Raw genomic sequence first — 23,485 nt, forward strand, 5'->3', positions numbered from 1 at the left:
TGCCCTCAGACATGTGCTAAATTATAACATTAAGTTATGAGCTGATCCCATTAGGTACAGCTTGAAACCAGTATAACCTATAATTATTCAGCAGAATCCTCGGGAATAGTTTGCATGAATCAAGTCCCAGCAGCCCCATGGATGCTGCACGTGATCTTGTTCAACTCAGTGCCAGGGTCATTGTAGAGATATCAGGTGTTTTGTAGAGACATCTGGGGTTTTTAGTGAAATTGCATTTCCTATTGGATCGCGTAACACTTTTGATGCTTTCAGGGACACTCTGGTATACACCTCTATTGTTGACAATCTTTTTAGTCTGTGCCTCTTAAATGTCTGAATGTGTTGACTGTGAAGTTTGAGCAATAGTTAAATATTTATGTACTTACATCCTATTGAAACTATAGTACAAGTTCAGAAAAATGGCCAACTTTAAACCCCATAAATCATTTCAAATTCTATGCAATAGAACAGTCCTTGGCCTTCACCCAAGGAGGCACATTCACCTCTTAAGGAAGGAGAAAGTCAAGCTCCTGACCATGGAGAATAGGCTACTTGGAAGGCACGGAAACCACTTCTTCACTCAGAAGGTCCTTCTGTTTCTACTGACCCACTGCTTGGTTCCAGCATCTTCTCACCCGAGCGTGGACCCCACATGTCAGCTGCCAACCCCAGAGGTGACCGGACTCTCCAGAGATGGGGACATTATTCTGGGTGGACTCTTTGCGGTGCACGATGACATAGTGTTGCAGGAGGTCACCTTCACATCAACTCCTGCACCCATTACTTGCCAAAGGTAAGACAAGAGATTCAGTCAGGAATACTATTGCCTACAGATTTGGGTCTCATTGTAAGACCCTGGGAATGATGAAAGATCTCTCTTTCAACATGTACATATATGCTGAAAAAACTTTAGTAAAGTCAAAGTAAAATCATGAACTTGGGAATCCATGCACAGATGAGAGAAAACATGTATTTATATCTGCCAGTTTAATTTTAAATCATGCTACATGCTTCATAGCTCGCAATCAGAATTCAAATGTGCTGATTGACCTTAGGAGGGAGGGAGCGTTCTGCAGAGTTGAAGGGGCAGCAGTGAGTTGAACATAAAAATATTTAGGGACACTGGTGAGTCTGTGTTAAAGAGTTCTCATCAGAAAGCAGTTCAAAATAGAAGTGCATTGGTGGAGCTCTTAATGGGGTGACATCATGTGTTAGCTCAATGCTGTAGGTCAGGGCAGAGTTATATTGTTTGAACTGTGAAGTGATTTTTATGAGTGAATCACATGCATTAGTGAGTCTAGCAATGTCGCTAATTTTATAAAATAATTGTGCAAGAATGAGATGCATTGGTGGACCTTGCATTATATGCATATCAATTAATAGCAGGTCCAGACAGGAGTGCATTGATGAAACTGTTACAATGATAGCATCAGTTCATGAACAATGACCATGTGACAGAAACGTGTTATTCTCAGCAAAATGTTGTCAAGTGTGTAGGTGCCAGGATCTCACCGCAAAATAAGCATAGAACAACCTTTAAGGACAGATATAATTTATAAACACAATACTAACTTCAATCTTCTGACAAACTCCTGCTTATCTTTAATGGTTTGAAAATGAGGGTACACTACAGGAAAATGTTCAATGTACAACAGAGCATTATGGTTACTGAGCCTGCTAAGACCCTGAAAGGTTTGCAGGTACTGCAATGCCATGTGAACCTTCAAATGGAGAACAGCATTCAGAGTTGATTGACTATGAATACATTCCTGATTACATATATGATTAGTAACATTTCTCTTCATGTCCCCATTTTTCAATGAGGAAAAAGCAATTTTCAAAGTAGCTCAATAAAATACAATCTCAGAATTTCTTTATTAATGTCAGCATGATCACTTTCAGGAGTGCAACTAGCCCTGAACTTCGGCGGGAATGGGGGGCTAGTGGTTCAAGCCATGGGGATGGGGTTACCATCTCATGCAAATGGGTGGAGGCCTCCTCAGTCGCAGTATGAGAACACACATTAGCAAAGCCAACAGGTTTAACTTTCATGTGCTAACACATGCAATCACCATTTATGCATGCCTACTTTTTCTTTAAAGCCAGATCTATTGGCTTTGCCCATGCTTTCCCCTGAGACGTTTAGCACCGCTGGAGCTTAAAGAGTGTCCACCAGATCTGCGAGCATCAGATGTCTGCAAGATGGTACCACATGAGTCTTGTGTCGAGTTTTCATGTCTGACACACAGAACTAAAAACACTGAAGCATTTTTGGAAAGGTATCTCTACATAATAAAAGCAAGAAAAGCCACATAATAAACAAATACTTCCAAGAGACAAGGTTTTTGTGGGAGGATCTCCCAAAGAGCACATGAATGTGCTTCCTCAGACACAGAGAAGTACACTTATATGAACCTCATCAATGATGTGGAGCATGTACTGGGATTAATTACATTATCAAGGGCTTATTTCTGCCTGTCACAAAGTGAGGATGGGTCACCAAGAGCTTAAACGGTAGGGGCATTCACAGTGCAGAACTAGTAGAATACATGTTCATAAATGTGAAAGTGAGTATTTGTTATATTTATATTGCACTGACCTATCTGGTTAGCACCAGAGCACTATACATTATGGGAAGTGATCTCAAGTGGGGGTTTTTATCTTTGAATTACACACATTTGCACTAGCATCTCACAAATGTAACGTTGAGGCACAGTGAGATTAAGGGCCATATGTAGGTAACATACCATTTACCGATTCATAAATACCGAATTTTACCGATTCAGTATTTATGAATCGGTAAATAGTATGTAGGTAAATAATTGGTAATTATTACCGATTCGGTAAATATCGGTATTCATGAATCGGTATTTACCGAATCGGTAATAATGCATCCCTTCCCATTCATTCCTATGGGCCTGGAGGCCCATAGGAATGAATGGGAAGCCAGTTACTATTAGCGATTTGGTAAATACCGAATCGATAATAGGAGAGGCATTATCATGGGTGGCAGGGTGTCACATTGACACCCTGTTCCACCCCTGATTCGTGCATGTGTGCACATGTGGCGCACATACATGCCCTAAGGGCATGTATGTCTGCCACATGGCACTTTACAAATAGCACAAAAATGCTTTTTGTAAGGTATTCGTCATTTACCATCAACTTGTAGTTGGTGGTAAAAAACGAATCCAGACACCAATAATGCACTCACTTGAGTGCCCCCTACATTGCATTTCTGGATTCGGTATTTACCAAATCGGTATTTTACCGATTTCTTAAAATTCCGATTCGGTAAATACCGAATCCAGAAATCAGCCACCTACATCTCAAGTGCCTCAATACCGGTCGGTAACGGGATATTTACCCATTTTCGGCCGTTACCGACCAGTATTGAGGTACCTACATGAGGCCCTTAGTGATTTGCCCAGAACTGCACAATTTTCTGTCAAGTGTGAATCTGCATTCAAACCCAGATCCTCAGGAATCCAGGGAATATGCGATGTTACATCGCTTGCGCTACAATTCATGCGATTACAACGTGGTGGTTACAACGACCTTGTTGTTACAACGCAAACCATTACATCGCAAGTTGTTTCTACGACTTGCTGTAGGGGGTGCGCTGAACTTAGGAATAGTATAATTTACTATTCCAACTCCAGCGTGTGCAACAGTAGAAAAGGTGTTGGAATAGTAAATTATCAAGGTGCTGGTGTTCAAAATGTTATGTTGAAGACTGGTTCCTGTGGCGTCTACTGCCAGTACGGCATCACCCACTGGCAAGGTAGCATCCAGGCTTCCGGTGAAGAAGGGAGCCAAAGGAATTGCTGAAATGTGCTGTATAATTTGCCTTGGCATCATTGTTGTGCTGCTTGTTCACACGTCAATCACTCTGCCACCTCTCATTTCACACTCCTCTTTTCTTTGCTGTCTCACTCACATTCTCCTCTCATTTCTTTCTTCTCTTTTCCCTCCATATTCTCTCAATTCAATTTCAATTCAAAAGTTTATTTCGGTTATTTGCTAACCATAAAAGACACATAAAATATACAAAACATTATCACAAGAACACCAACCATTTCATCATAAACAAGTGCAGGAAAAGAGTACTTAGAAAGTATGGACACAAACATGGGACAAGGTTTCACTGGTCCAGGCAGTTTCTCAGTCTAATACATAATTTTAAAAACTCCTTGATTTGGAGAATACTGTCACTGTGCAAAAGCTGCAAGTACAAAAGTGCCGGTCTGGTTTGGTTAAAACCAAGTTTTTTTAAAAGAGTCACTAAATATTGTTTGCATGGAAATTCATAAAATTTACATAAAAAAATAAAATGCAGCATATCCTGCGGAGACTTTCCGTCGCAGCCGCAGGGCGCTGCCAATTTATTAAAAATGTCACACTTAGGTCGAATAAGCAGATGATGGAACTGGTTGAACCAAATCTGGTCAGTAAAAATTTCTCATGTGAAGAAAAAGACCCTTCCAAATATGGTTCGATGGCCGCAGTAGTCTTGAGCATAACAAACTTTCTCACACTTGGTTTCTGAAGCTCCACTTCTTCTCTCGTAATCCTCTTGTCCATCAGAAATGTTTGTTTGATGAGCTCCAGATCTCCCCTTGTAATCAATTGTGGGTTGGCAAAGAGTTCAGGGCGACCAAGTTTATCGAAATTTAATTTTAGGTAGCTTAGCCAAGGAGAGCTCAGTGCTTTGTCCAGCGACAAGAAATCCTTGATAATTAAATGTGTTAGGGGTATGTTCTCATTTAGCCAAATTTTAAGCCAAAACATCAGAGGGCGTAAGGAAAGCAGATCACATAAATATTGAGACCCCAACTCCTCGTGTACAGCGAGGTTAGGCGTACCAGGGGGAACACACAAAAGACGCTTCATGAATCGATTTTCAGCAATCTGTAATTGCTCTCCATTGACATACCCCCAAATTTCACTACCATAGGATACAGTTGCCACAGACTTAGCATTGTACAATTTCAACATAGCACAAATAGGCTTTTTCCCCAGTTTAGTAGCAAAATTAAATATTGATGCGTTAACCCTCACCATTTCACCTTTTTTCTTTACAAGATGAGCTTCCCAATTTAATTTTGTATCAAAAAGAACTCCTAAGTAAGAGAATGTTTTAGTTAAAGGGATTATCTCTTCACCAATCCTAAAGGGGAAGGGTTTTTTTGGTTGCTGACCAATTTGTAATATAAAAGATTTAGTGTTATTTACCAAGAGGTCTCTATCTCTCATAAATATGTTAAACGCTGTTAACAGTGATTGAAGTCCCCTCTCTGTTCTAGATATAAGTACTGCATCATCTGCATAAAGTAGTATCGGAATTCCACGCCTGCCGACTCTTGGGCAGTCAGCACAAACATCTTGTAACACACCATCTAGGTCATTAATATAGAAGTTAAAAAGAAAGGGTGCCAGGATACAACCCTGCCAGACACCCTTTCCAATGCTAAAATTATTTGATACACTCAAATCCAGGGAGTATCTCACATTGGCACTGGTATTACAGTGTAGGGCAACCAAAAAAACAACCAGACCGCTATCAACCCCTTTCATCCTCATGGACTGCCACAACTTACCCCGGTTGACGCAGTCAAACGCGGAAGACAAGTCCATAAAGGCAAGATGAATGGTACCTTTCTGTATTACAGTATATTTGCTTAAGATCAGGAAGAGATTAAGGCATTGAGTAATTGTCGATCGGCCTTTACAAAATCCGTACTGCGAGGGAGACATAATGTTCTTTTCCTCCACCCACTCTAACAATCTTTGCAGTACAATTCTTCCTACAATCTTGACCATGGAGTCTAATAAAGAAATCGGTTGATAGCAGTGTGGGCTACCCTTGTCACCCTTCTTAAAAATCGGGACAATTGTAGAAACACCCCATGATCGAGGGCATCCTTCTTTTGCAGCTGCATTAAAAACAGACTCTAGAATGGGTGCCCAAAAACTAGGATCAGATTTAAATAAATCAGGGGGAATCCCATCCGGGCCGGGAGCTTTTCCGCCTGTGATACCCTGTATGCCCTTCAAAACTTCACCTCTATTAAAAACAATCTGTGCACCAGTATTGCTACAGACAGAAGTTGTTTCCATGTCCCCTGTGCAGCAGTACAACTTCTTAAAGTGCACTTCCCATTCCTCCTTAGATATATAGCTTTCAGTACCATTTCCCGGGTCCTGTGTCAAAAATGGTTTCCTCATCAGGGCCCAGAAAGCTGTGCTACTTCCAAGGGTGGCAGGATCTAAGATCTCTAACCACGCCTCTTCCCTAAGAAATTCCTTATGCCTTGTAATAGTTTTTTTGTAGATCTTTCTACACTGCTGAACATCAGCTTTTATCCTAGGCTTAGATGCCAAAGCAGCTCTTAAATTTCTGGCGGCTTTTGAGCAATCCTGATTAAACCACCTAGGACCTTTTATGGAATCCGATTTTTTTATGGGTACTGATAGTAACTGAGATACCTTCACCGCTAGACAGTTGAAGGCATTTAGGACCGTGTTTGGGAGTGCACCCTCTCGTGTGCATAACGTAATTTCGTCAGCACAAGTAGTTTTAATTTCGTTGTACAGCTGATCAGGGGTTACCATGGACCATCTCAGACGACGTCTGCCATCTGTGGCATTCACCCTACCGATAAGGGGTTCCACTCTTTCTTTAGCTATCAGTGGACCCCTCATAAGAGCAGTGAGGGGATTATGGTCACTAAATTCACTGACTTCAATAGAGAAGAATCCCACAAAAGACTGCATTACAGGTGTTAACAAAATAAAATCAATGAAAGTTGCCCTACCATTCCCCTTAAATGTTGGGGTATCAAAGCACTTATTCGGGGCCATCAATGCCATCATGGGAGTTAATTCTAGCTCATTAAGCATGTCATTGAGGTGTTCCCCCTCAGATGAGTGCTCAAAATGGAAATTCTCACATAACGGGCAATTAAGATCCGTAATCATTTTAAAAAGAGGGTCTCCACAGGGATGAACATTAAAATCCCTGACCACCATGAGGTTATGAATACAATCCTTCATGGAGTTACTAATAAAAGTATTCAGTGTAACTATCTGACTAAAATTAGTACTACAATTAGTGGCATTATAAAAATTTACCAGACCGGCCAAACAGTTATCTCCAATTAAAACCAACCCAATAATACCAGTATGGTTTGTTATAATTCTCCGTACCTTACAACATAATACTATAGAGATAAACACAACCAAGCCCCCTTTAGGTCTGCCCCTAGTAGTTGCTACTGCTGGGACATAATAGGCCTTATACCCTTCTAGGAAGTAATTACAATCGATTGACCAAGTTTCCTGTAGACAGATAACTTGGTACTTTTTAATGTACTCAATCCAGTTGCAATCCTCCATTTTGGTACCTAGACCCGCAATATTCCAAGAAATTATATTATTAGAGTTTTTGATAGCCGAGATACAATCCGTACATTCCAGATCCACTGAGCCCCGAGTTGCCTGCCCAACGGCTACCTCATGTCAGTCACATAACTCTAATCCCGAGAGGGCATCAAATCTGTTGTGAGTTACAATATTAAATCCATTACCTCTCTGTAATCCCGCATTGTGAACATATTCCCCATTGAGAGGCAGTGACTATGAGAGTATTCGTGATCTAAAGGGGCCAGGGGTTGGTGGATTTCTAATCAAATGGGAATAAAAATACCCCAGAGGACGTATGCAAATACTATTAGGATTATTGGCCAATGCAGCAGCTCTTAGTAAAACTGTAGCAGCATGTTGAGGATGCCTAAAATTGATGATAATGCAGTCACCATGTGTTGCCTTACTAGATGATCCGATCCAACTCACCCTTCTTGTTGTTAATATTTGATCGGCAAATTTAACAGGAAACCCACAATTCTTATTAAGCCAAAAGACCGTCCTATTCTTTAAAAAATCATGATTTTCTTCATGCACCTGATATGTTTGAGGCTGGATGGGTGGAACATTTGTAAGTACAGCCACATAAGGTGTACATTCAGGGGGAAGATTTACATGACGACTTATCTTTACATGGCTATAGGGCAGATTTCCCTCAAAAGTTCCATTATCAGTGGTATTCTGCATTGTTAATATCGTGGGATCCGACAGGATCAGCAACAACCACTGTATTCTGCCTATTAGTCTGCCTATTTGATAGAATATTAGGTACATTTCCTTTACACGTTCCCGGATCCTCCACAATTAATTTATTATTTGCTGCATCTGATTTACCTGATGCTCCAGCCAGATGCAATTTTAGCAGGCCACCTAATCTTTCTACTTCTAAGGCCATTATATCTAGTTTGGCTAGCAAAGGATGCATCAACTCCGCAATTTTTGCCTCTATTTTCCCCTCCAATGAGTGAAATAGAAGTGTCAATGGTTCTGAGGCGATGTTAGGGCTGGTTCCGCCCATGCCACTACCCTCTTCTAAGTTCTTTTGCAATGCCCCACTATTAGAGACTCTATTACCCCTCCCTATTTTACTCTTGCAGTGCTTGCCCCCGCGCTTAGCTTGAATCTTCCTGCACAGTCTCACTGGTCTATGGAGGGGCGATGAGAGTGTTGGCTCTTCCTCTATTAGTTCAGATGCTAATTCTAGGTCATCTACAGTCTGATCTACGTGTATTAGTGCTGCGGTAGTTACGGCAGTAGTTACGGCAGCCCCACTTCCCCCATCATGACCAACTGTAGGAACTGTGAATACCAAAGGAGACGATAGTTCTGCACATTCGTCAGGATCATTGCTTCGCCCTAGGGAAGCTCTACGGGTATTGTTAATTTGGGTCACCTTTTGTACAAGATAGTTGTCCATAGAGCCAGCCCCCATGGTGGGTTTATTCTTCTTGACCTTAGACATTTTAACAGCCTTCACAGTAAGCCTTAGGTCCGGGCACGTTTACCGGGGGCTATACCAGACACCTAACTACAAGTAGCACCTACAGATAACCACGTTACACCACACCGTATAATAACTGCACAAGGACTGCGTTACATACATACAGAGTCCGTGGCCCAGTCCTGTCTCTTCTGTCCTCTGAGGGCCTCAGAGGGCCCGCCCTTTGCGCCCGCCCTTTGCCCGGGCTTAGCCCGGCGCCACCCGCGCGCGTCCCGCGATGCGGAGGGCAGAGTCAGTTTTGTAGCGCCTTCAGGCGCGAAAATGCGGCACTTCCGGGATGGCAAGGATCTTGGGAAATGTAGTTTCCACTACTCTCCCCCCACACGGCGGTCGCGTTTGTCCGGCGACGGCGGGAGGGAGACTCGCAATCCACAGGGTCAGCTCCACGGGATGTAAAGGCAGGTAAGAGCACACCGAGGCACCCTCTAGCTCGCAGCAACAGCCCCCAAACTTTGGCTTTCTTCTTTTTCACTGTTTCCTATTTCTTCTCTCTATCTCATTCTGCAATTTCTTCCATCAATCCCTTCTCTCTCTCTCATCCTACTTCTCACTTCCTTTCATAGACTCTTGTCGGCTTGTGAACTGGTTTTCTACGTATACTGGGGAATCAGCTCTAATTCAGTGCAAGAAATCAACTGTCTGTAAATGAGCTCAACAATATATTTATATGACCTCTGCTCCATCTGTGTTTGGACTTTGCTCTATCTGGACAGGGGTTGAGCACTATGTATGCAGGGACTCAGCTGTATCTGTGTTCCAGCTCAGCTCTACAAGAAAATGACACATGTTTATGACAGAGTTTCACTCCTTCCAAATGTGCAGAAACAAATCTTATCAGTGGACAAACTCATTTATGTCCACTAGATGTTTATCCCTATCTTGAGATCGTTAATCAACTTTAGTTTTAGGTTCCTCTCCTCAATAAACAGGTACTGACATGTGCTTCTCTAGTAGCCCTAACCTTTCGATGGGTACATTGTGCTGCAACACACTGGACAGGTGATGGTTTCCATTACAGTTAAACCTCTCACCTATATTTACCTCAACTTCTATTTCACTCCTACTGCACACTCTCTTCCTCTTCTGCCTTCCTCACCATCCAAACTGTTGTGAATCCAGTCTTAGTAGTCATTGCTTTTAGGTCAATATGATATTGTTTTTGGCCTACATTTGTAGTGGGGGTGTTTAGAAAGTACAGGTAAGTAGGGACAGATGGATGGAGACAACGGTAAATAAAAAGAAGACAACAACGAAATGTAAGGAGTGGGAAGGGGGCAGATGGAGGAAAAATGGAAAGGTACGGTGACAGGTAGCAGGAGAGGAGTCCGCGGCATAGGAGAAAGGGACTACAGGGATAGAGGGCAGGAGGAGGGTAGGATGAACAGTGCTAACGTTGAGGTGATGGCCGATAGACGATGAAATAGTAGTTGAAAAACACTGCAGCGCATGGGATAAAAGTAGACTTTGGCAGAAAAGCAAATGGCAACTATTAAATGTTCTACATTTCAAGTTTTGTTTCTTGGAACCAAGCTTGAACTTTAAAATCCACTCTTTATATGGATTTAAAAAAAAGGCAAGGTACCTGGACTCTGTCACAGCAGCAGGTGTGTTAATCTACAGGACAACACATGCTGGTTTGAAATTGGCATACAGTTGTAGAAGGTGACGCAGGCACTAGCAGATTGCAAAAATGGATCAGTTAAAGGAATAAAGAACAGCAACAAGGCTGAGCTGCCAATCTGCATTTCAAGTGAGCCTTTAAAATGCATGTGTGTCTCAGTCCTCTTTCTCCCTTCATCACAAGGTTTTCAAAGCACAAGCTGTCACTTGCAGAGATGGAAAAGATGATGGACAGGTAAACCCCACAAATAAATGAGCTGTCTGGGGCATACCATGCTGTTGCCACCGAACGCTTCAGTAGATGCAGTGCCAGGTTCTGTCCATGTACACTGCCAAGTCTATTATGTATCCATTCACTAAACACACTAGGTGACAGGCACAAAAGGGCCTTCTTTGAAGTGGACTATGAGAGGTTAGCACTCAGTAGTGCTTGACAAAGGCACAGGGAATATCACACCTCATGTGTGTTCCCTTCTGTAGGGTGCATATCCTGCACTAACCAAACCTAGCCACCAAGCAAGTATGAGGCAGAGAAGCACAGTGACAGACTGGTTTGTACCACAGCCTGACTATTGATTGTTAGAGGAACTGTGTGACAGGATGTTATTGTCAAGCCATCACCATGAAGCCAGTAGTGCATGATAGGCTCACAAGCCACATCAGTGCTTGGGCCTTAGCTTGCCTTCCTTCTGAGATAGAACAGAACGCCAGCAATATTGAACTCAGAGGATTTGGACTGCTGCCTGCTGGACCTATTTTTAAAAGCCTCTGTCCCCACTAATAAGTAGTGCCACTGGAATTATGTAATTCTGCGGTCCTTGCCTTTTTTGCATGATTATGGATTTGCAATTGCCACACGTTACAGATTTAGCAGAAACATGTTTGAAGCTTGAATGGAACAAAAGATCCTGAAAATGCAGCAACATATGTTGATGCACAGGGGAAGGACTCACACCAAGCTTGAATGGCCACCATTATTTGTGTTTCCCTGTATTTAGGTGTAATGCTATTACAAAATTTGCCACATTATACCGCATAGTAATCCTATTCTTGCCAGATAATTTAGTCAACTGTATCCTATAATTTGGTCATCCCTTGTCACATAATTCCAGTGTCTCTGAATATAAGTACTACTGCATCCAGCAGCAACCAACGAAACAAAATACTGCCCATAAACCTATTTGCCACAATCACTTTGTATGTTCTTATTTTTTTAGCCACTACTTGGATTTTTTTAGAAGAAACCCCACAAGCCCCCTCTGGCTCAATAGAATGGAAGATGTGATGATATTGATAGAAACAAATGCACTGTCTGATGTACACTGAACCACTGCAAACCCATTTAAAAAGAAAAACAATTTCCCCCTTTATGATGTTTTCTACAGTGCTTGCTACTGTTCCTGATGGATAATAAGCACTATCTATAAATTCAATTGCTTGCAATACAATTTGTCATTGTCTGCCTTGTTTTCTTAGAAATTCAAAGGGGAGTTTTCAGTCAAGTTGGGGAGGGGGCAGAAATCACCTAAAAATGCAGATGGTCTCTCTCATCCCAGTGCTGACTGGCAATTATTAGCTCTCCATTAAAACAATAGTGAAGGCTCAAACACACTTCCCTGCACAACTAGAGCCCCCACCATGAGGTCTGCACCCTAGGATATTGTGAATTACCAGTTACCTCCACCCCTTCCTGAGAAAGCATTCCGTAGCAGCAGGAGATGCTGAACCTGTCTTTTTAAAGAAAATAAAGTGTCTTCTCTGACACAGCTTCAGAACACTGCTCTGCACTGCCTGGGCTTTACCTGAGGCAAGTACCCTCAAGGACACCTGCCTGGGCTATGCACAATAACCGGGGGGGCTGAAGTGCTTTTAGCCCAATGGGCATTGCATGCCTGTTTACTTTCCTCATTATCGTGAGAAGCAGTACGCATAAAAGTATTGGCAGTGCCTTTATTTTTGCACGAGTGCTGGATGACACATGGGATCAATCTAATAAAAACTTAAATGACAACCACAATGAGTTTAATGCTGATGATGTACCTTGATGCACCAGGAGCCAACATCACCCTTTGGGACAAAGGATGTAGCCACTTTGCATCTCTTGTATTTTCTAAACACTCTAACTAATGGTATCGATCTGCTAGTGCATACTATGGTTGGTAAGATTAGACCATACAATTGTACAGACCCACCCTTCAGCTGCGAGAAGGTAATATCAAGCCAGCCTATTCTGGACTAGCAATTTAGCATGAACATTTAGATGTTCAGTTACCAATCCAAGAGCTATTGTGGTGAAATATGCCTTGTCTTCATCAAAAGCATCAGTCATACTTTACATGATAATTAGAGCAGAGAAAAATCTAGTGGGTGGTAGCAGAAATGTCCCTCCTACCCCTCTTTCGTTTAAAGGAATGATCATCAAAATGTTTTATGATGGAAGACTATATCCTGGATTGCAAGTTCCAGTTACGTCTAGTGGCAGCAAAGAGTAAGTTTATGATAAACATGCATGACCATATTGGGGATGACACTTGCGAAACAATTCAAGGGGATGGCAGTACTTCTAGGAGCTTGATTCGATAGGAATGGTCTCTACTGTGTCCAATAAAGATTTTGGAGACATTTGCTCCATGGCACTCACAAATAAATCTTTGATCAGTAAATCTGAAATAACTTACCTGTTGCAATTAAAGGGATTTTCATCTTTTTAAGACCTGGGAAAAAGGTGAAGGAAGCGATTTCAACACATTCTGGCAGTCCATGCCGAAGATGGAAAAGTTGCAGCAAGGGTCATTAAAACTATGTTGGACTTCAATCAAAGGGAGTCTATCTCCTACATCAAAAGGCAAGTAAAGCAAGAGCTAGAGTTATTGGTCTGTCTGTACCTTACTAGCAGCAACACACAGGCGTTAATCATGTAAGCTGAGGTGTTATTTCCTGCCAGGGGAGTGTCAGCACTGTTTGGCCTAATAATAATTTCCCATTGTGCCGCAAGGAAGAATCCCACCACCAGCCAGACGCTCAGGGCAATGAGGAAGACAGCAGTCCAGACCCACAAAGGAATACAGCCTGGAAGGGATTAAATGCTCCCTGTATACAGATGTAAGGCTGATGGGCACCATCATGAGCTAGTGTGGCAGACAGAGGAGGTAGACAAGAGGTGAAGAGGCTGCAGCAGAGGTGGTGTCAGCAGATGCTTTGGGAATGGCCCCAGCCTTGGTGCAGCAGTATGAGTACCGATATCTCTAGAAGGGCCAACACACTTGCAATGGGAGGAGTGTATCAAAGTCGCTGAGCCTAGGTATTGAGCAGTAGTGTTAGAAAGTGGGTTTTGGGTTGGCAGAGGTATGCACCCTGTCCAGCAGGTATCATAGTCAGGATAAGTTAGATACATGCTAAAAGATTATCTGTGTTCACCCTCTGGTAGCTTCACACAAAGCAGTCAGGCTAATCTAAAGAGGCGATGTGTATAATATTTGTGCAGCACAACACACAGCAACACTATGGAAACACCACAAAAAGACTCCAAGCTGGTTTAGAAAAATAGACAATACTTGTACATAAAATCAATACCAAAACAACAAAAAGCCAAAAAGTAGAATTCGAGATATGTTTTTTTAAACAATAAGAATAGTTTGAGCACTTAGAAGCAATAGGCACCAATGGGAGTTCTGGTCATGCTGGACAGGGGCAAAATCAACAGTTCAAACAGAACGTGATGGAGCACAGCCTGGGTACAAGAGCCACACAGACCCGATGTATGAAATACATTCATCCTGGTCATAATAGTGAGATGCAGGGTGCAGATGAGCGATGCGTCAATGTCTAGCTCACAGTCAGGGTGATGAGTTGATTTTATCCACGCAGTGGTGGCAATGCATCAGTTCCAAAGACAAAGTGCAGAGCCAAGTTGTCTTGGCTTTGAAGTGCAATATGCCTGGTTTCTCCACACAGTCACGGGGATTGATTGATGTCTTCACACTGCTGCGCTGGCGATGCACAGTTTTGATGCGTTAGGCTCTTAATGCAATGCATTGGTTCCGAGATCGATACGACGATTCTTCTCCCGCAACAAGGTTGATGCACTAGTCCTGCTATACGCAGACTGGAGATAGGTCAATTTCTCTTGTACAAGTCTCTGGGTCCACTTCCAGTGGACCAGCACAGGAGCAGGTGTAGAGACGTTGAAAGCCCAGTGTCTCAAGCAGCAGGAGGCAAACCAACAAGATCACTTAAGATGCAAGGTAGAGTCCACCTCTCCCTCAGTAGGGTCAGAGAGCAGCAGGCAGCAGGGCAGCACAGCAGAAAAGCAGGACTTCCAGATCAGCAGTCCAGCGGAGGGTTAGTCTTTGATGCAGTACAGCAGCTTTTCTGACAGAATTCAGTTATAGGTCCAGAAGTGTCTGATTTGGTGTTTTCATAGACCCAGTACTTATACCCATGTGTACCTTTGAAGTGGGGGTGACTTCAAAGAAGCCTCTTTAAAGTGCACAGAAACCCTTTCTTCCCTGGATCCAGAGTAGCTGTAGGGAGTCAGCAGCCCTTTCTGTGGGGACAGGTCACTGTTCAGGTATAAGTATTAACTCCTCCCTCCCACCCATGAATAGCCATCAGAATGCAGATGCGTACTCAGACACAACTAACATTCCTGTGTTTGTGGCTGTCTACAGGGAACGCGCAAAGTGTAGCTGTCACCCACCACAGACATGTATTGGAGGCAGGCTGCAGGGACATAAAGCTTTCTAAAAGTGGCACTTCTGCAGTAGTAATGTTAAATACATCTTTACCAGCAAAGAGGACTTATCATTTCCATTCCATTCCAAAGATATAAAACATGAAACAGCGATACCTTTCTAATCAAGTTTAAATGAGTATTAAGGAGCTCCCAATGTTAATCTATGAGAGGAGTAGGTTTTGCGGTAGCGAAAAACTAATGTTAGTGTTTTTTTCACTACCAGGAACATCCAAAATGTAAAGGTACATGCCCTACATGTTACTTACACAACACTCTGCTGTATTTATTTATTTGCATGTATTTATTGTTGAGTTTACAAAGCGCACTGTCACCAACTGGTATTGTGGCGCTGGTCATAACAGCTGGGGAAGTTAGAGAAAAGGAAATGGAACAATAAATAGAAATAAATACCTTTTAAGACATAGCTTCAGGAATAGATGGCTAAACTCCAGTTACTTGGGTAAAAGCCATGTTTTCAACTTCCTCCTAAAGCTCAGATATGGATCTTAAGGAAGGGGGAAGTGCATTCCAGAGCTTGGCTGCATGAACCGTAAGGGTCCTGCCACCCTGTGTTCTAACTAGGGCCTAACTTATGGGTGTCATATCTGTATTAAAAGGTGAGTTTAGAGCTTGGTATAGAGTTTCAAATGTAATGTTGAAGTTACAGTAAAACGGCCACACAGGCTCTGCAGTGGCAGGCCTGAGACATGTTTAAAAGGCTACTTCTGTGGGTGTCACAAATCTGTGCTTCAGACCCACTAGTAGCATTTAATTTATAGGCCCTGGGTATGTGGCATACCACTTTACAAGGGAGATACAAGTTAATTATATATGGCAGTTGTGTATACACCAATGTTACTATGTTTGCAGGATAAGCACATGCACTTTACCACTTGTCCTCAGTATCCTTGGATCGGTTTCGGGGTATCACCCCACATCAGCCATGCAAGCTTGAATCCAGTGGCACAGCAAGCAGGGGACCGACATCTGGCATATCCATTCCACCTAAAATAAAAAATGCTGCGCAAACAAATGATGGACAGAATGCTAAACAAATCAAAACTTCACCCCCTCAGTCAAGAGATCTGGATTACATCTATTGTTCTTTTGCTCACTATGCTACCCCAGTTTGGACCCAGCCATATGCAAATCTCAAGGCTGCACTGTTCATCCTTGTGGGAACTGTCCAGCCTGATCTGCCAAGTCAGGTCCTCAATGGACTGGAAAAAAAAATCTGGGGACATGGTTCAGGGCACCACCCCTCATCAGCCAGGCTAGCTCGAATCCAGTTGAATAATGATGAAGGGGCTCACGTCTGGACATACCCATCCCACTACGGGTGAAAAATGGTACACAAACAATTGATGGATGGACTGCTGAACAAATCAAACAATGGATCCCAGTCAAGACAACTGGGTTAAATCCGTCATTATTTTACTCTCCATGCCACCCCAGTTTTGACCCACTTGTAAACAAATCAGTCTTGGCTTTACTCCTTGTGGGAATATTCCAGTACAAATTGCCAAGCCAGGACCTCCCTGGACCAGAAAAAAGCATAGGATGGGTTTCAGGGTATCACCCCTCATCATCCATTCTAGGTTGAATCCAGTGCCACAGCAAGCAAGGGACCCACATCTGGGCATACGCAACCGATCCCACTTAGGGCAAAAAATGTTTGATTTATTCAGCATTGCACCCATCAATTTTACATGTAGCATTTTTCGTCCTAAGTGGGATGGTATGCCCAAATGTTGGTCCCTGGCTTGTTGTGCCACTAGTTTCAAGCTAGCCTGGTGATGAAAGCTGTCCCAGGATGCTTTTTTCGGGTCCAGGGAGGCCTGACTGCACGGTAGCTCCCACTTTGTTCCAGTCCACAGCAACAAATCCTATTCAGTAGTACCTCCAAGCAATGCAATCCGGCCTCATGCAGCCCTCGTTGCATGCAGCCTACAGCTTCATTCTGCTGGAGATTTTCAACTTCCATAAAAGTGTAGATATGTTCACCATGACTTTGTGCCAGCAGCTCCCCAATGACAGCGCCTTCTCCTTGTCACCACTGGCTGACTGGCCCAGCTGAATTTTACCTTCTCAGGGGCATTTCTTTAGAGTCTGAAGATAAGCCGAGATTTGGCCCAATCTACCATGTATGTCTGGACCACAATACATCACAGTTGGCTATAACTTTTGACTTTGTCCTCATCTCATGCACCATGGTGCTTTGATCTTTTAGACACAAATTTTTGCTAAACAATTAAAAAAAATCATAACTCTGGTTCTATTGATTGCTTTTAATTAAGTTTTAATTTATTTTATTCACAACATTGTATTCTATTTTTCTAAATTGGTTTGGGATTTTTCTTGGGTTGGGTTTTCACTTTATTATTGTTTGTGTGTTCCATAAATATTCAACACAGTGCTCTTTGTTAAGCATGACTACTTTTGTGGCAAGCTGCCAGAGGGTAAAGCACGGGTTAATTTAGTGACCTTTGTGTTTCACGGTGAAAAGGCTTGTGTTGTTGCTTGAGGTGGGTTGACACCCACTCAACCAATAACCCAATTTCTTATAAACAACTTAATTTAACTGCAGATGTAGTTTTGCAGACAATGCAGGAGGGTTTTAGAGTAGCATCACAGTTCAAACCAAGCCTGTTTCAAATGGGTTATTTTACTCGTCTGGGAAGAGATCGCTCTCAAAGACCACAAGGCTACTGGCAAAACATCAGGCCATTTTGACTGTGTCTCTCAACATATCTTGGCTATCTTGTTGCCAGTGTCCCATTAGTCCTTTCCAGTTTATCCACTGACTCTGGGTGATAGACACAAAAGAATTGCTAATCTCTTCCTAATCTAGACAGATTGGCAATAATTTTGGATTATGCAAGAAAAGAAGGGCGCACCAGAGGGTTGCAGTGGCATATATTATGGGTCGCTAGCAATATGGGCTGCTCTACTGTATAACCTGGTGTGTGCATCCACATGTCAGTTGTGTCTTGCCATTTTCCCTCAATGTCTCTTTTACGTTGTTTATTTTGCTTCTGCAATTGTGATAAATTGTTTTTTTGGCACAGAAATTAGATCAGATTTCACAACATCTTCAGTATTAGACAAGGTAGCATTTTTAACAGCAACGTCATGTACGGCATTACCTCTCTAGACATCAATATGGGGGTGTTGTTGAGCTGCAAGTGTTACTAGAGCTATTCTCTCTGGTAATTGCAAGGCATTTAAAATATTTGGAACATGCTACCCATTTATATGAGCTCCACTGTGGATGTCAGGAATCCCCTTTGCATCTAGAGAAGTCTGAAATCATGCATCACTCCAAACACATACTTTGAGTCCATGAATACAGTAAAAGTATTTTCTTGGCTAGAATGCAAACAATGAGCTTCACAATTTGAGCCGTATACAGCTCTCTACTACATAAACTACAGTACAAACAGAGTAACCATCATCTAAAGTACCTTCTTTCTGAGGGAGGAACATCTACAAAATAGATAAGTTCACATTAATTTAGGGGTGCATCTGTTAGATAAATACATGGCTTAGTAACCTGTGTAGAAGGTCAAATTAGGCTTGGGAGAAATGTTAATCATGTCAGTATAATTGGTGTGATTTTGATAATCCTACATAACAGAATATACTGAGCTTCCACCATATTGCACGTGAGAAATATTGATGCAAGATGTACAAACTCGAGTGCCATTTCAGGTAGATTGCATACCAAAAGAGAAATCTGAACTTGAGTGGCAGTTCCGTGAGCAGCAGTTCCTTTCATGTGGGAGGTCAGCAAGTATTCAGGTAGATGCTTTATTCGAGCTGACCGATCGGGTAATTTTTTGAGTGCAAAACTACAAGTCTGAACTCGAGCGGCAGCCTTTTGAACACGAGCAAGTGGACATAAACATTTTCTAGTTGAACTTTGACTTAAACAGACTGTTCGGAATTGTTTTCTTTTTTCGGATAATTTTTTGAGTGGGACCTGAATTTTAAGGAATTACTCTACAGCAAACAATGCAAGTTTTGCACATCACTAGTTAAAATACAGCAGTCTGGGCCATATTCACAAGGACCCTAGTCCAATTTATCCCCACATTAACGCACCAAAAGTGGAGATAGAATTAACACCCCAATCCGGTGCAAACTGCAGACATCACCAGTATTCACGCAATAACTGCCCCAAAATGTAACACCACGGTGGACACCACCAACTAACACTAATGAGATGCAGAGTAGGCGTTCCAGTGCAAAAACACACAAAAAAAACACAACACCCCTTTCACAACGAACTGCCAGATCAGGAATGCGGGTCCAAACCACGCGATAAGCCGCATTACTCACAGGTATTTAACACCTGCCTCAAGCAGGTGTAAAGACGGACGACTCCCTACAGTAGGCAACGGAGCCCCGCACTCAGCCACACCGGAAGAACAAATGACGCCATGGAGCTACTCATCATGCAGCTCAGAGCCCCAACAGGGCCACAACACCCACCGCCACCACCCCCAGGACTTCCACCAGCCCCTGGACCCGGACCTGCCCCCCTGGACCACCACAGAGGCAGTGCAGAGTAAGACTACCAAAAATGCACCACTCTCACAGACCTAACGCCGGTGGAAGTCATTGCCCACTACAGGCTCAAAAGGGCAACCATCCTACTCATCATGACACACATCGCCCACAGACTGACAGTCCCAACACAGCGGAGAACCAAAATCCCTCCACAGACAAAGCTGCTGGCTGTGCTGCACCTGTTGGCCTCTGGTACCTTCCAACCAGCATCTGCCAGAGTCGGAGGGGTCTCACCGCCAGCCCTATCAAAGTTCATCACAGATGTCCTGGATGCCATCCTCAGCTTCATACCCCAGTACCTTCACTTCCTCAACACTGCGCAGGAACAGCTGGAGACAAAGTAAGGCTTCTACGCCATAGCTGGATTCCCAGTTGTGGTGGGGGCAATCGACTGCACACATGTCCCACTTGTGCCCCCTGCGGATACTGCACTCCACTACCGCAAAAGAAAGCATCAGCATTCCATCAATGTGCAGGCAATAGTGGACCACCGGGGACTCTTCACCAACGTCGTCGACAACTACACCGTCAGTGTGCATGATTTCTTCATCTTCTGACAGTCCATCATCAACCAGCGCTTCCAAGATGGCACATATGGAATGGGACTGCTCATTGGTGACGCAGCAGCGGCATAAAAAATGCGGCCAATTTACAACATGTTGCATCTAGGGAGATGCGTCACGTTGTACAACCCTGCGTCATATTATACCTGCATCAAGTATAATATATGCAGGGTGGCCGTTCCCACACAGGAAAGTCTTGTAAAAGGGACGCAGTGAAATTTACAAGATTTGACTGCATCACTTTGAGGACGCTACTGCATCAAAACCTTAGGCCTGCTTCAAGCAGGCATAAAGAGTGATGCAGTGTAGTGGGAATAGGCCTCAATATGCGTTGCTGGAGTTGCGTCATGCTTGTAACACCACTCCAGCAATGCATGACTTTTTCCCCGACAGATGCGTCAGAATTTCTGACACATCTGTCACTCCTTGTGCCATGGTGTGCTCTATTGTAAATACGGCACATCCATGGTGGCAAAAGGGTTTCTCAGGGTGGCGCAGGGTAAGTGGCGCATCTCTACAGATGTGTCACTTTCTTGTAAATCTGCTCCTTAGTTTTTGTTTGGCTGATTTTGTCACTGTTTTAAATACATTCCAATGGTATGCGTTATTGCTCTTGCTGTATTGATCGCATTCTAGCAGTCTTTTTCACAGTGTGTTGTTCTGATTATGTGCACAAGCTTGCAATAGTGTTACTACTCTGGTGATGTGCTATTCACAGTTTACGCTATTAAGTTATGCTGACATTTTACATTTCATCTTCTTTACATTGTTAAATAGAAGTTTGCATATCCATTACAAGTGGGATTGCATTATGAGTGGGATTAGCCCATTTTCAAAGTGTGTTTTTTTACCCTTACATGAGGGATAATTAGGTGGGTGTTTTTCAGCCATTTCTATGTTTGTCGTTCTACGCCCTTACATGAGGGAAGGATATGGATGTAGTCCTATTTATACAACACAATGTAGACTACAGATCCTAACATGAGGAGTGTCTGAATGGGTACTAGGCCCATTTCATCAGATCAAGTTTCATACCCTACACAAGGGATGTTTGGAGGGTGTGTAAGTCACCCTGTGCTACACGTTTTGTTTGACGGTGTGTAAGTCACCATGTGCTACACATTTTGTTTGATGGTGTGTAAGTCACCCTGCGCTTCAATTTTTGTTTGCTGCCCTTAGGTTAACAACGGCTGTAGGGGTTAGAGTCACCCATTTTCACAGTTTTCACTACCGGTCCTTACTCTAAGGATGTTGGTTGGGTGTGAGTGTCACCCTTTGCTACAGGTTACCCCATTAGCTTTTGTCTTGAGGATTTTGTGTCGGCGTACTACAACCATTACTTTTATGGTATACCTGTGTGTGTCAGTCGTTCATAAAGCTAGTTCATGTTGTGCTGTGTTGTGCCTCCTCTCATGCCTGTTTGGCCGGTGGGTATTGTTGGTGGTAGTCATAGGTGCGACTGTGGGGGAGATTTACAAAATCTCCATGCAGCGCAGCCCCCCACGAGACTAGGTTGCGTTGTGCATTAGGGAGGAAGCAGGAGAGCAACATAGCTGTAGAGATATGGCTCTCTCCTCTCCTTTCCCTTGTGCCGGTGCTGATTTCAGCTGCTGTTCTTCATGCACAAACCTTAGTGCCGTTGCGCTAGGAGGTGTGCATGAGTGTAGCATAGGTTTTGTACAGGACGGATACCCTTTCTGTACAATATACTATTCTAGGCACAATGCAAAGCTTTTCCCACTTTGCATACATGCTGCACAGTGCAGCTCACATGCAAAGTCAGAAAAGGAAGAAGAAATGTAAGCATTTCTCCTTCCTTGCATCAAGTTGAAAAGGGCACAGTTTTCTCACGCTAAACCCATCTACTATTTTTTGTAAATTGGGTTTAGCGTGAGAAACCTTGGGTGGTTGCGTGAGAACGCCCATGCACCATCCTAGGTACGTCCCCATGGAAAAAAAAGATTTTGTGCTGTTTTGTGTCACTTTCGTGACAAAAACAAGGCACAAAATCTTAGGATTTGTGATATAGTATTATGTATATGTATATGTATTTATGCATCTTCTCAATTTTTCTAATTTGTTCCTGTATATTTATCTATGCATCTTTTTCACCGTATGTTGTACTTTTATCTATTGCATCCACTTCATTTTCTCTTGTATATTTTCCTGTGCATCTTCTTTATATTTTTCTTTAATGTTTACTGTAGTTTTTCATTGTGTATGTATTTTGACTTATTCAGTTTAATGCTTTATTCCCTCTTGCATTAGAATACTTCAGTATAATTTCTCTTTTTACAGTTCTTCTTGTCTAAACCTTATTCAGTTTTGCAGTTTAGGTTTTGTGTCATATACAGGGGGAGGATATGTAGCATCCTATATATGTGTTTATCCTGTCACTTTTTCCCTAGCTGCTGAGCCAGTGTTAATGTGCTGCATGAAATGTTGGTGTGGTGATGCTGAAAGGAATGTTTGGGTGGCTGTGAGGTGAAGTGCTACAGTTGGAGTATGGGCTGATCAAAAGGCAGGCTGCTCCTGGTGGGGCTCCTCTACAGAGATACTTTGTTTTTGATTTTAAATTTGCTCAATATTCTCTTGTATTTGTAAATGGGCAAACATATGTCCCAGAACATAAACCAACTAAATGTTGCCTCTAATCTTCTGGAGTCCAAATACCATATATGTGTGGGGGCTTTTCTAGGCTTTGTAGTCTGCACATTCTATTGTGGAATATTATCAAAGATCACACAATTGTGGCAGAAATACCGTTTATGATGCACTATTCATTAGATGACAAATATCAAACTAAGGACTATAAGAAACGTATACAAATATATAAGTTCTAAATCTGGGGATCTATGGAACCTATTGGTGGAAGTGAGATCACCTTCTCCATGATTTGCTTCCCGATAGAACACACTAAACATGATGTTTGGCATATATTTAGCAATGCCTTTAACAAAATATGACAAATGCTTTTGTCTTAAATATACTTGCCATGTGTTCCTGTAGGATGCAGGGCTGTGTCCCACTATATTGATGTGCTCTTATTTGTGTTTTTTGACGTTATTA

General features: G+C 42.7%; 1 protein-coding gene across 1 annotated transcript in view; it reads left to right on the forward strand.

The window, feature by feature from the left end:
• Positions 1-536: 536 nt before the first annotated feature.
• The window catches only part of LOC146782693 (extracellular calcium-sensing receptor-like), a 146,026-nt gene continuing 123,077 nt past the window's right edge, over positions 537-23,485 (forward strand). Inside the window, exon 1 of the mRNA XM_085637185.1 lies at positions 537-793. Within this exon, the coding sequence (XP_085493311.1) occupies positions 537-793 (257 nt within the window). The remainder of the gene's footprint in view (positions 794-23,485) is intronic.

The sequence above is a fragment of the Triturus cristatus genome, chromosome 12 (assembly GCF_964204655.1).
Source record: "Triturus cristatus chromosome 12, aTriCri1.1, whole genome shotgun sequence".
Taxonomy (NCBI): domain Eukaryota; kingdom Metazoa; phylum Chordata; class Amphibia; order Caudata; family Salamandridae; genus Triturus; species Triturus cristatus.